The following is a 14,394-nucleotide window of genomic DNA, read 5'->3' as shown; positions in this document are numbered from 1 at the left end:
GTTCATTGATGGGGTAATACTGCACCATGCTGTACCTCCAAGGCAGACGGAAAACGCAGACTACTGGAACATCCACCGTACTCACCCGATATGATCCATGCGATTACGATCTTTTCACCAAAGTGAAAGAACCACTGCGAGGGACCCGGTACAATACCAGAGATGAACTTATCCGTGCTTTAGGGCGGTCAGTACGGAACATCAACAAAGATGATCGCGCTGATGGTGTACGACGCCTTCCAAACATTTGGCAAAAGGTAATAAATAAGGGGGGCGACTATATAGAAGGTACGTAAATGTTGTACTCCTGTGAATAAAGCCATGTCAGAAATATCCAACTGTTGCTATTACTTTTTATCCAACCCAAGTAATAAGTGTTAAAGTGAACATCAAAGACAAATAAAATTCGTACTTCTTAATAACTGTCATTGTAGCTCAGGTGTCGCACTGATTGTGGCGGCTATAACCCAGTTCAATCATACATGTCCATCAATCTAATAAACACATTCTGACTAGCCACATACCTGATACAGCCTCTTCTTTTGGGGTAAGTGTGTCGATGTCTATGGAAGTAATGCTAGGTGAACGAATTAGACTTGCTAAGTTCAGAGTGAGATTTAATCTGTTTCGATCCAGTTCACCTGACGTGTCGATACTCATCACCTCGTAATGAACTGTGCTGACATCGTTTGATGGCACCTGTAAACAATTCCAAAGCTGACATTGTACAACTCTACAGCAGAGGTTCTCAACCTTTATCAATGACGTACTACTATTTTTAATTTAGTATAACCAAATTTATAATGGCAAATCATCAAGTATCGCTCCCAGGGTCATAATAAACGTTCCTGTGCTCCAATACCAATAACCGATTGCTTTATTTAGGCATATTTAAATTAAAACAGTCACTATTTAAGCAAATCAAGCTTTCAGGTATAACTCCCTGTAAAGTTGATTTGAATAATTTTGAGGGAAAAATTGTTCCGTTTAACCAAAGGTCCCGGGTTCGATACTCGGCCCCGGAACAATTTTTCCCTCAAAATTATTCAAATAAAGTTTACAGGGAGTTATACCTGAAAGCTTGATTTGCATAATACACGTCACTGTTCGTTAACAGAAAACCACAATTTAAGTCACACAGAGTTATGTTGGTTGCTTGACGGTTGTTAGCCCACTTTGAGGTCTGTGGATATAGAGGGAAAAGTTGGATCGGTGTCGGGTAGAGTTCCCGGGTAGCTCAGTTGGTAGAGCGTTGGTACGTTTAACCAAAGGTCCCGGGTTCAATACCCGGCCCCGGAACAATTTTTCCCTCAAAATTATTCAGTCACTACCGGTATTCAAATTTTTTAATGGAGTGCTTCATAAAATGTACAGAAAACAGCTATATATGTTTATATTTTATGATAATTTATATTTTTGTTTCACACTTTAAGTACCACCCAACAGTGGTTCACATGCCGCCAGTGGTACACACACCATAGGTTGATAACTGATGCTCTACAGGGTAATCACCCACTAAACCTTCTCTCCAACATGACTGCTACAGCAATTCCTTCCCTTCCTCTCTGTTAACAATTTTAATTTATTTCAGTATTCTGGTACTTGATTTTTACTATAAACAACAGAAATGTACTGACATTACTTTCCTGTGCATTACTTTTTCTTTTCCAGCACATTTTCGTGAAAACTTCCATATTTCAGGAGTTCCAGATTAATATTATGTTTAACAGTTCTCATTTTGTTCTTTAATTTATTTAGCATTCATTAACGTTATAGCTTCTTTACTGTGTTGATATTACAAAAATTACCCGGGCTTCGGACAATGACAGACACCACATCGAAACTAGTCAGCCAGGTATTTTTATAATAATAACACAGTAAAGCAGTTATAACGTTAATCAGTGGTTATACAAGTGTTAAAAGAGTGTATCCAACAATGAAGGTGTTACTTAGAACATAATGCACTTCTTCCAGAGATACACTACACAGAGAACTGAAGGTATTTGCCATAAATGATAAAATCGAAAAATATTTGTAAAGATGGCATGCACATGTTATAAGGATGGAAGATCTTATTCCATTTAATTGATATTGAAAGGTTTGCTTTGGCAGGCGATGAAGTATGAGAAGGAGAAGGAGAAGAAGAAGAAGAAGAAGAAGAAGAAAAAGAAGGGGGAGGAGGAGGGGGGAGGAAGAAGGAGGAGGAGGAAGAAGGAGGAATGAGAAGGAGGAATGAGAAGGAGGAAGAAGAATGAGGAGGAGGAAGAAGAAGGAGGAATGAGGAGGAGGAGGAAGAAGAAGGAGGAATGGGGAGAAGGAGGAGGAAGAATGAGGAGGAAGGAGGAGGAATGAGGAGGAGGAAGAGGAAGAAGGAGGAGGAGGAAGAAGAAGAAGGAGGAATGAGAAGGAGGAAGAATGAGGAGGAGGAAGGAGGAATGAGGAGGAAGAAGGAGGAGGAGGAAGAAGGAGGGGGAAGAAGGAGGAGGAGGAGGAAGAAGGAGGAGGAAGAAGGAGGAGGAAGGAGGAATGAGGAGAAGGAGGAGGAAGAAGAAGGAGGAATGAGGAGGAGGAGGAAGAAGGAGGAATGGGGAGAAGGAGGAGGAAGAATGAGGAGGAAGGAGGAGGAATGAGGAGGAGGAAGAGGAAGAAGGAAGAGGAGGAAGAAGGAGGAATGAGAAGGAGGAGGAATGAGGAGGAAGGAGGAATGAGGAGGAGGAAGAAGGAGGAGGAAGGAGGAGGAGGAAGAAGGAGGAGGAATGAGGAGAAGGAGGAGGAAGAAGGAGGAATGAGGAGAAGGAGGAGGAAGAATGAGGAGGAGGAGGAAGGAGGAATGAGGAGGAGGAGGAAGAAGGAGGAATGGGGAGGAGGAGGAAGGAGGAGGAATGAGAAGGAGGAGGAAGAGGAAGGAGGAGGAGGAAGAAGAAGGAGGAATGAGAAGGAGGAGGAAGAATGAGGAGGAGGAGGGAGGAATGAGGAGGAGGAAGGAGGAGGAGGAAGAAGGAGGAGGAATGAGAAGGAGGAGGAAGAAGGAGGAGGAGGAGGAAGAATGAGGAGGAGGAAGAAGGAGGAATGAGGAGGAGGAAGGAGGAATGAGGAGAAGGTGGAGGAGGAAGGAGGAGGAGGAGGAAGGAGGAGGAGGAGGAAGAAGGAGGAGGAGGAGGAAGGAGAAGGGAGGAGGAGGAAGGAGGTGGAGGAGGAATGAGAAGGAGGAGGAAGGAGAAGGAGGAGGAAGAAGAGGAGGAAGGAAGAGAAGACGGAGGAGGAGGAGAAGAAGTAGATCAATGGGCTGGAAAAAGCAAGAATGTCTAATCTGTGAAGTGGATGATGATGAAATCCCAAACAGTAATTATATAGGTTATTAACTGTGAGATAAGATACTATTTCTAGCTATTGGTGAAACAAACGTGTACAAATTAAGATATTGTTATCCGAATCATGTGACGTGTTAAACATCACAATTTCGATACCAGAATATAATTTTAATAAACAATCTAAATTTTATATGTGTGTGCATGTGTGCGTGCATGCGTGCGTTTTTTTTTTCTATTCTACTTTAATTGTTTGTAAAGTCAACTGAATTCACATATTTGCAAAAGTCTTTTAAGAACCATTTCGTTAGGTCTCTTCTATCTCGTGGCGTACACGTGTGTGTGTGTCTATATATACAAAATGATTATTCCAAATGTGTTGTTAAACATTCAGACATCTGCACAGTGTTCCAGGTACAACTTTAAGGGTGGTAATTCACGTCAGCTGGATGGCCCAGAGTAATAACGACTTTCCATTATCCTTCAATACTTCTCTCACAACCGTGTGGTTTCCTTCCCCCTTCCAGGCACTGAGCACTTATAAACTAATGGAATACGTTTCACTTCACTTACTATTCACAATTTTTACTTACAGAGCAACAACCATCATTCATAACTGAGGAATTTAACGAAGTATCGTCTTTCACTGACTACACTTCAGCAATTTCTGAAGATTATTCTGCAACTCTGTCAACTTACTAACTGGTATCTTATCTTTGTAGACCTTAACGTAATCGGTAAATTTAATATTGTTTTGTAGGAAACAAGTTTCTTATCTTGTAAATAATCTGATGGCTTCAATCATCAATTTAATATCACTTACAAAACTGTATACATTTTTTTGTTATTGTTTACTGATAAAATACACATTTGCTCTGGAAGCACGAGTCTACAGCATCATAATCATGGTACAGTACAGCTTGCATCTGCTTCTCTTCCAAATCTAGGGAGGTATGCTGTGGCTTCTGTTCACATGATAATCAGCATCATCAATCCATCTTCTTAATGTATCCCGCTGTTTGCTGACAACATAAAGTCCACTGTAGTCTTTACAGTTCTTGTTTTTCACGAGAAATGAGGGGTATTTTGATCGGTGTTCATTATAGATGCCTGTTGCTAGTAGCCAGAGTTGGGGCGTAGTCAATATATACTGCAGGGCTGTGTCTTCTGCAACTGGTACTGAGGATTTTAATTTACCGTATTTGCTCGCGTAATTTGCGCACTTTTTAATTAACTTTGGCCACTGAAAAACTGGGGTGCGTAAAATATGCGGATTTTTCAAATAAGAGGTCCTGTTCTGAGTTCTGAGCTGCACAACTGCCGAACTTTTCCGCGAAACTTATCACTTTCAATTTATATGACGCGGTGTAATTGTTACTTTTCTTTCCCATCTTGAAATACTGTATAAATACAAGTGCACATTAGAAGTGTTGAAAGTCAACTGATTTACGGTAGGGCTAATTTTCTATACCGGTAACTTGTCTCTACCAAGGACAAGCATTGTTAAAGTAGCGGGACTTTGGAGTTTCTTTCTGAAGCAGGTACTTCAGTTGCTGGTGAATGACCTACGATGGACTGTAGGGAAGGAAAATCCCTACTACACTGAAAAAAATATGTACGTAAAATGTGTGCGCAAAATACACGGAGCAAAAATAAAGTTCAAAATAATCCCTTAAAAATTAGGGTGCGCAAAATACGCGGGGGCGCAAATTACTCGAGCAAATACAGTACTTCTTTTGTGGTTTATGGATGGACAGTATAGAAGAATGTGTTCCAGATCTTCATCATGATTATTACACCACAGACAAGTAGGATTATCAGAAATGTCAAATCTGTGTAGGCACAATTGTGTGACAATGTGACGTGTTCTGGCTCTTGTTAAAAATGTTTGAACATGTCTCGGCAAGTTTTTGTACATTTCCAGGTAATCAGCATCATTAAGACTTCACCTAATTTTCAAAGACTTTTGTTTCTTCTGATAACTCTATGTAACTATTTTTTGTGTCTATTGTTTGGACATAATGTTTGGCACTGCAATATAAATTGTTTACGTAGTTTTATTTTCCTTATCAAAAAATGTAGTATCTGGTCTCTTGTGACGTAGGTACATTCTTATCTGTTATGATAGCTCTATCAAAACAAAATTTGTTTAATTTATTTTTACAGTCTGGCGGGTGTATTTGTAGTACAATATGCTTGCACAACGATTTAAGTTACGTGGACAGATGTAGCTTGAATGTATCTAAGAAGACAATCTCTGCAAGTACAGTAACAAGCATTTGCTGCGATTGTTGTCCTTAGTGTTCAGGGTGATGCTGGTATTGATGTTGATGACGTAATTGATATTATTACTATTATTAGAGTGAGACCAGCAACACTTCGAAGGAATTTCATTGAATCCAGCGAAATGAAATTCCTTCGAAGTGTTGCTGGTCTCACTCTTTTAGATCATCAAAAGAACAAAAATATACGAGAACAACTAAATATGTTTAATTTGACTGAGAAAATACAACAACAAAAACATAATTGGTACCAACATATAAGAAGAATGAATGACGACCGGTTACCTAAAGTAATACTGAACTATGAACCAAGAGGACACAGAAATGTTGGTAGACCAAGAACAAGATGGATAGACGACATAAACTTTGAAGACGGAACAGGCCAATAGGCCTAATCCCTGTGGTTGATGATGATGATGACTATTATTATTATTATTATTATTATTATTATTATTATTATTATTATTATTATTATTACTGTTGTTATAGGTCTCGCAAGCACGGAATGCCGAGGGAAGAAATGCGAATCAAACACTGCGATAAGGAAGAGCGGGTGAGAGGAAAGGTCACGACATAACTTGAATGATATCCTAGATCATGTATGTAACAGATATGTCGGGGTTATAGGCTTTGAGGTTTGTCAGGTTTACTATGCTGCCATCTAGTTGTTACATAAGGAGTCACGTCACAATACCCATTTGAATTGCATTAGCGACTGTGCTGCCATCTCGTGTTCGTTTACGACGGACGGGTGGCGATCCTGGCGGTTGTTCTCTTCAAAGTGCTGCCGATTTTAACGTAGCGAGGAGTTATCTGTTACATATATGATCTAGGGTGATATTCAAGAGTACAGTCGGAAGAGAAATGACATCGATAGAATCAGTCTTGCGTTGTGATAGTTACATTACGACTTTGGTTTGTTCCATTGCATGTGAATACGTGTCTTGTATCGCACGGTATTATTATTTCATTCGTAAACATATGTTGCGCATTTAATTAGCTTCGAATTTTTCTCTTGTTACGTTCTTTATTTCCACAGCGATGTCCTCATTTGTTCATCTTCTTGGAGAAGACAGTACTTCCATCGCTCGCACCTCTCCCCCCTCTGCGTGCCTACATACACACGTCAAAACAGACAGCAACGCCACCGTTGGTTTTCAGTAATCGCTTCTTGCATGAGCTATATAACTTAATCAGTGAGTCAATTTTAGAAATTAGCAGGCTTTGGCAATTTGTAAAACAAGAGAACATAAATTATGATTACGACATCGCAATCTCATATTATCTTGTTTTAGAAATTGTCAAAGCCTGCTAATTTCTAAACATGGCCCACTGATTAAGTTATTTCTTCATTGTTTTTATACACAAATTTCTTATGGCAACGTTAAATCCCTATGTCAGTTCTATACGCAGAAAAACACACAGCACCCTTTGTATAATCTTATTTTAAAAGCATTTGCTACATTAACCAACAGTACGCACACTTATCTCCATAAAAAGTGACGTTGTGTATGATTTAGAATTTAGTATTTATTTACTTAACAGGTAGAGATAAGGCCACGAGGCATTCTCTTATCCTCTAGCAGGGGATTACATCTACAACACCAAGAACAGCGGTCTTCATGCTTGCATCTGAACCCAAGAATCGCAAATCCAAATTCAATAAAGATTTTTCAGACTAGACAGTCCAAAGCATGGCTGGAGTTCCTATGGTGCCCTGAGTTTGTAGTATATAAAATAACTTTACTACAGTTGAGTGACAAATGAAAGGTTCAGGGGAATAACAATCTATACCATTTCTTTTTTTTTTAATTAGCTAATGGTGTCATCTGTTGCAGGTGGTCAAGCACTATCAGTGATCAGAAGCCTGAATATGAGGGGTAGAAATTTGAATCCAAATGGAAGAATGATCGAAGTCCTTTAATTTTTGTGAAACAAAATAAGAAGCATGTCTGAAGGAACCTAATATGTTGTTAGGTTGACTAAACTGTGTTGGTGTTGAATTAAATTTTGTTACCATTGTTGTTGGTGTTGTTGTAATCTGACTAGGATTTATCTGTAATATGCACATAACATCCTTCATAAGACAAAGTTGAATTTATTTTAGTAATTAAAAAAGTGAATAAACGTGTTGGGTTTTTGTCAGAAAGGAGAGTGATTGCATAACAACAGGCATCAGAGAGTCCGTGGAGCTATCGCCTGTCTTCTTCGGAACAAGGGTTAGGAAGTTCATGAAGAGGTCCACTGTATTTCTGAAGACGACTCTCATAGAAGAGCGGATATAATAGCAATAAACAGGCAACAACAAAAGGCTATTATCATAGATCCAACTATACGCATGGAGAGAGATCTAAACCAAGCTCATCAGGCTGATCAGGAAAAGAGGGCCATTTATGAACCTTGTATTCCCTACCTTAGTGCCAAGTATAACATCCCTCTCTTCAATTGGTCAGTGACAGGTTTATTTTTTGGTGCTCGGAGTTCTTTACCAAAATTTACATATAATTTTTTTAAACAATTATAAATATCATCTTTTGAAATTCAAAAAATCATCTCGTAAATTCTTAAAGATTCCCTGCAGATTATACAGTTTCATTTATACCACTCAGAAGGCCTTAATTAAGGATATGCTAATTTTAAATAATAGTACATTATGCAACGAGCCTATAATGGTAGTAATTAAGATGCGAGTATGTTTATGAAACGAGCGCAAGTGAGTTTCATAATTTTCATACGAGCGTCTTAATTACCATTATAGGCAAGTTTCATACGACTTTTTATGCTCGACCATATTTCTAACTTGAAATTATTCATAAGTATTCATGTTATTGTTATCAAAGTGAGGAGCGGAACTGACCTTGTGCAATAGCCTACCTCGTAAATTGTGAGATGTGCGCAGACGCGAAAGTATTGATTTTTTCCGAGAAACAGATGTCGACGACCTTGATATAATCTAGAGAGTAAAAGAAACATTGATCTTGATATAACCTTGAAATTGATTTATACATTGAAAAACGAGATGACAAATTGAATTTATTTGAATATTATTTACAATTAACGCTAATTATTATAGTAACAGAACTGACTTTATTTCAAATGTAGGTTATTTATTGTGCAATTGGTGAAATCGATACTTGCGCTTTCATATGGTGCTTTCTGATTGGCGGAACACCTGAACTTTAATGAATAGATGTACTTTAATGAGGTCCATTAAAGGGCTGCTACCAGGTGTATAGTTACTACATTTCGGCATGGTCGAGCATAAAATCTTTTATTTATAATTATAATTTTACAGTCATCTTCTAAGATTTTATTTTATATTGATAATCAGTGGTGCTTTAATTATTACATTTTATTTTTTATAAGAATACTCATATTTAATTAATTATATTTTTATTTCCGGATCCTCGTGGTCATCCTTAATTAGGGCCGGACGATTTATTTCTCTCTCTCATATTAGTACAAATATAAACACAAGCACCTCGCATGGTTCTGTACTCACCTCTCGCAGGTTGAGGTAGAACTGCTGTATGAGAGGACGTCGACTGAAGTACCAGAAGCGTTCTCCTTGAGGAAATACTTTGACCGGCGTTTCAATGAGAAAACGAACAGGCTCCTGTATGCCGCGGATCACCAAGTCCACAGCCACTGTGATATAGGTCCGTCCGTCACGAGTCTCCACATTCAAAGCCTCGAAGGCTGGATCTGCAGGGTCCCAGTGACCGGAGATAACATAACACTGCTTGTCACCAGTTCCTGAACCCATGGACACCTGCTGAACACACAATCACAGTCAAGCGCCACGCATGGTGGTCTTCAGAAGATCTTTTGTATCCCAATCTTCCACTTTATGCACTCGACAATCGAGAAATCTGGCCACACTCTGTGTTAATACGGTCATGTCATTTACGACACTATGGAAACAGAAGTGTAAGGCCGGGTGAACGAAGAATCAGATGCGACATTTTGCTTTACAACGCCTCACGACAGCTTAACACGGTCTGTTCATGACAACTGACTTGCTGGCTGTGCGGGTTTGGAACACTGGTCTAGGCTAGAAAATGGTGTCAATGAAAGAGAACTGTCTACATGAGAAATTCATTGTATTTGGTTATTATTTCCTAAGGACGCATAAGCCTAAAAATATATACAATTGAAACAGTCTTAAAATTAAATACTACTAATGTAGTGAGTGCACAAACGTCATTTTCAACGTTTATGACTACTTCACCACTCACAATAAAGAAAAATAATATAATAATGAATGATAGTATGAGTAGAAGTAGGCATACTACAAATTAATAATAATAATAATAATAATAATAATAATAATAATAATAATAATAGTTAGTTAGTTACTGGCTTTTAAGGAACCCGCAGGTTCATTGCCGCCTTCACATAAGCCCGCCATTGGTCCCTATCCTGAGCAAGATTAATCCAATCTCTACCAACATATCCCACCTCCCTCAAATCCATTTTAATATTATCCTCCCATCTACGTCTCGGCCTCCCCAAAGGTCTTTTTCCCTCCGGCCTCCAACTAACACTCTATATGCATTTCTGGATTCGCCCATACGTGCTACATGTCCTGCCCATCTCAAACGTCTGGATTTAATGTTCCTAATTATGTCAGGTGAAGAATACAATGCGTGCAGCTCTGCGTTCTGTAACTTTCTCCATTCTCCTGTAACTTCATCCCTCTTAGCCCCAAATATTTTCCTAAGCACCTTATTCTCAAACACCCTTAACCTAAGTTCCTCTCTCAAAGTGAGAGTCCAAGTTTCACAGCCATGCAGAACAACCGGTAATATAACTGTTTTATAAATTCTAACTTTCAGATTTTTTGACAGCAGACTGGATGATATAAGCTTCTCAACCGAATAATAACAGGCATTTCCCATATTTATTCTGTGCTTAATTTCCTCCCGAGTATCATCTATATTTGTTAGTGTTGCTCCCAGGTATTTGAATTTTTCCACCTCTTGAAAGGATAAATTTCCAATTTTTCAACAATTATCGATATGTTATTTACATTCTTAATACCAGTCATGTACCTATATTTTACAATAGATTATTATTTTAGGCACAGTATAATTCCAAACCAAATGCAGCAAACAAAACATACATAGCATAGTTATGTCACAGAAACCTTGTGACATAGACAAACAATCTTAAGATAGTAATGCTATTCCTGCTTTACAGCTCTACAGATGAAGCCTCGTAAGTGATGGACTCACCATCTCAAGGAGCTGCATGTCGCTGTGCTTCACATTGCGGCCGGGGCTGACTAGCACCCCAAAGCAGCGCTCCACTTCCAAGTCTCTCTCATTTTCTGACACCTGCTGCACTGTAAGACAAAGCTGCTTCTCCAGGTTCACACGTAACTTAAAATAGCTGCGATCTTTTGGCACTGCACTGAAACCACCCTGTACAAAAAAAAAAAAAAAACACACACACGTATGAAAAAAAGGAGTGTCACGAAGGTGATGACACATACTTTCTCATATATTACACAATAATTGAATTTACTTAGGCCTATATACAAAGATTTATTTTCAGTCAATGACTTTACTTTCTATATGTGTAAGGTACAAGTCCTTATATTACATAATTTAATACTGTATTAACGTTTTCGTCACTCATGCCGACATCATCAGATATAACTTTTTATGCAGCAATATCATCTCTGAATAAGTACATATGCCTCTATGATCAAAAATACAATATACATTAATAAACATAAAAAATATTAAAATCAACATAGTCTGGGGACATCAATATTTCTTTTCTTATGTAAATGTACCCTTATTGTCAATTAGTTAAAAACACAAACGTGTGATTACAATGCATATATATATAAAATTGCAGGTCTTCACTATATAAAAAATAAAACTGAAAAATTCATGTAAAATACTATGTGAAGAGATACTTACAATCTTTAATCTAAACTTATCTAATTTGCTTGTGTCCATATTCTTATTATCCAGTTATTACACGCCTTTTTTTGTGTCCAAAAGATATATATATACACCATAATGTATGTGTTAAGATTGAGAGAGTGAAGAGCTGCAATTTTATATATATATATATAATATATATATATGTGTGTGTGTGTGTGTTGTTGTTTTCTAATGCCAGGCGTTTGACAATAAAGTCATTTGACCTCTTGCACTCCAATATTTTTCAAAGATATTATCATGACCAGCCACTGAAGCACAGATTTTGAGGTGTTCCGAATCCATTTCTTGGTTTGAGTTGCACAATGGGCAGTTAGGGGACAACATATTGGAGAAAATGGCAAGTTGTAGGTGATTTAAGTGAACACCATATTTTAACGTTTTGGTGGCTACTTCATTTACACACAACCCCCAGAATGTCTGGAGGACCATGCCTGCTGTTGGTCGACGGGTCCATTGGACCTAGCTGGGAGATCTTGTTGATCACCAGCTTTCCCTCCTTAAGCCACTGGAGGACGATTTTAGTGCCATAGCAGGTCAGCACTAGGAACAGGAAAGTAGGAAGAGGAGGAAGGAAAGGGAAATGAACCCCTAGGCCTCGAATGCTCTAATGCCGTCGGGGTCGAAGAAAGTAAGAGTTCAGTCAGAGGACTGGATAGGAAAGGGTAAAGAGGGAATTAGGTATTGGATAGAGGAAAATTATACCAAATTCAGTCATTAACTCACCAAGCTGACCAGTGCTAATGGATGAGTAGCCCCTCCCTTTAGTTCAGCTTGTAAAATTATGCTTACTAACAGCTGCACCACGGGAAGGTAGGGATGGGACATTGGGTATTTGTCCAGGTTGGTTCCTTAAAGTCTTCAATGGGAAGGATTAATGGCTCTCCCCCCTGTATCCAACAGATGCCCTTTTGCAGCCATATATATATATATATATATATATATACATTGTAATCACACGTTTGTTTTTTTTTAACTAATTAACAATAAGGGTAGATTTACATAAGAATAGAAATATTGATGTCCCCAAACCATGTTGATTTTAATATTTTTTATGTTTATCAATGTATATTGTATTTTTGATCATAGAGGCACATGTACTTATTAGAGATGATATTGCAGCATAAAAAGTTATATCTGATGATGTCGGCATGACTGACGAAAACGTTAATACAGTATTAAATTATGTAATATAAGGACTTGTACCTTACACATATATAAAGTAAAGTCATTGACTGAAAAATCTTTGTATTGTATATCATAGACTTTTCTGAAAAAATTATTCAAAATGAATAGCAAAACTATATTATATTGTTACATTGTTATTATGCTGTGTTTACTATTATTATTATCATCATCATCATCATCATCATCATCATCATCATCATCATCATCATCATCATCATCATCCAGAAATGCATAGTGTGTGTTATAGTTGGGAGGCTAGAGGAAAAAAGACCTTTGGGGAGGCCAAGACGTAGATGGGAGAATAACCTTAAAATGGAGTTGAGGGAGGTGGGATATGATGATAGACACTGGATTAATCTTGCACAGGATAGGGACCGATGGCGGGCTTATGTGAGGGCAAAGTCATTTGTAAGTAATTATCATATATTATTTATTTATTTAATGCAGAGGTAATTGAAAAATGTCATTAACCTTACATTGACCAAAAGCAAAAGAAACAGAGAATATACAAAGGTAACTGCAAGAGAACAACTTAAAAGTAAATAGTTTATAAATTCATCATTTTTTCTCTGGCTTCCCACTACCTGTCTACAAGACTGCTAGCTGAGAGTGACGAGCAAAATATGATGTAATCAGCATCCATGAAGGTATTGCAGGGGATACAATATGGGCTTGGTAGAATACCTAGGCGATGAAGATGGCTGCCTAGGCAGTCATGCCCTGTTGCAGTATGAAATAAAGCAACAGCTGTTCTTCTAGGCCATTATCATCATTATTATTATTATTATTATTATTATTATTATTATTATTATTATTGTTGTTGTTGTTGAACATTTCAGTGTCTATTTCTAATGCATATCCGGAATTTAAACATCTCATACGGGAATGTTATTACACAATACTACATTCCAACTTACTCTGCCATCCTCCTCTTTGATTTCCATGCTCACTTCGAATATATACACCTCCACATGTTCCTTGTCGGGTGGTGCTGCTGGACCAAGGTCACTCGATGTAACGGAACTGATCATTGACTTGGGCACTCGCTGGAAAGCTTTTGCAAAACAGGCTGAAACCTGGCCAACCTGTCAACAATTCAGAAAGTGTATTACTTAAAGCTGGCCTTCTAGCAGGTAAACAAACATGATATCAAATGTACTACATATACACAAGTATTAAAAGTGCTAATTAAACAATTAAAACAAAATTAAATCCAAACTCATCCAATTCACAATATTTTTTAACTTCTAAGTTAATCATATAGGATAAATATTAGCAACTGCTGGGTGTAAACAATATAAACTCCCAAAATTAAATTTAATTATTTTTTATAATTTTATTTTTAATTTACAAAATTCAATGTTTTTAACATTGACAGTAGTCCAATATTTGTGTACTGTTTAAGGAACCAACCTGGACAAATACCCAATGTCCCATCCCTACCTTCCCGTGGTGCAGCTGTTAGTAAGCATAATTTTACAAGCTGAACTAAAGGGAGGGGCTACTCATCAATTAGCACTGGTCAGCTTGATGAGTTAATGACTGAATTTGGTATAATTTTCCTCTATTCAATACCTAATCCCCTCTTTACCCTTTCCTATCCAGTCCTCTGACTGAACTCTTACTTTCTTCGACCCCAACGGCATTAGAGCATTCGAG

At 37.9% G+C, this 14,394-nt stretch overlaps 1 protein-coding gene across 3 annotated transcripts in view; it reads right to left on the bottom strand.

Annotated features, from left to right (window-relative positions):
* LOC138702108 (rab GTPase-activating protein 1-like) overlaps positions 1-14,394 on the bottom strand; it is a 57,029-nt gene that overhangs the window by 19,290 nt on the left and 23,345 nt on the right. For 2 of the 3 annotated variants that reach the window (XM_069829685.1, XM_069829687.1), the window contains exons 5-8: positions 13,653-13,820; positions 10,828-11,016; positions 9,093-9,365; positions 525-699 (exon numbers count right to left, since the gene is read on the bottom strand). In XM_069829685.1, coding sequence (XP_069685786.1) covers positions 525-699; positions 9,093-9,365; positions 10,828-11,016; positions 13,653-13,820 — 805 coding nt within the window. The remainder of the gene's footprint in view (positions 1-524; positions 700-9,092; positions 9,366-10,827; positions 11,017-13,652; positions 13,821-14,394) is intronic. The other variant, XM_069829686.1, reaches the window with a different exon arrangement.

Source organism: Periplaneta americana, chromosome 6, assembly GCF_040183065.1.
Source record: "Periplaneta americana isolate PAMFEO1 chromosome 6, P.americana_PAMFEO1_priV1, whole genome shotgun sequence".
NCBI lineage: Eukaryota > Metazoa > Arthropoda > Insecta > Blattodea > Blattidae > Periplaneta > Periplaneta americana.
The sequence above is the reverse complement of the archived record's forward strand: the minus strand, read 5'-3'. Positions and strand labels throughout refer to the sequence as shown.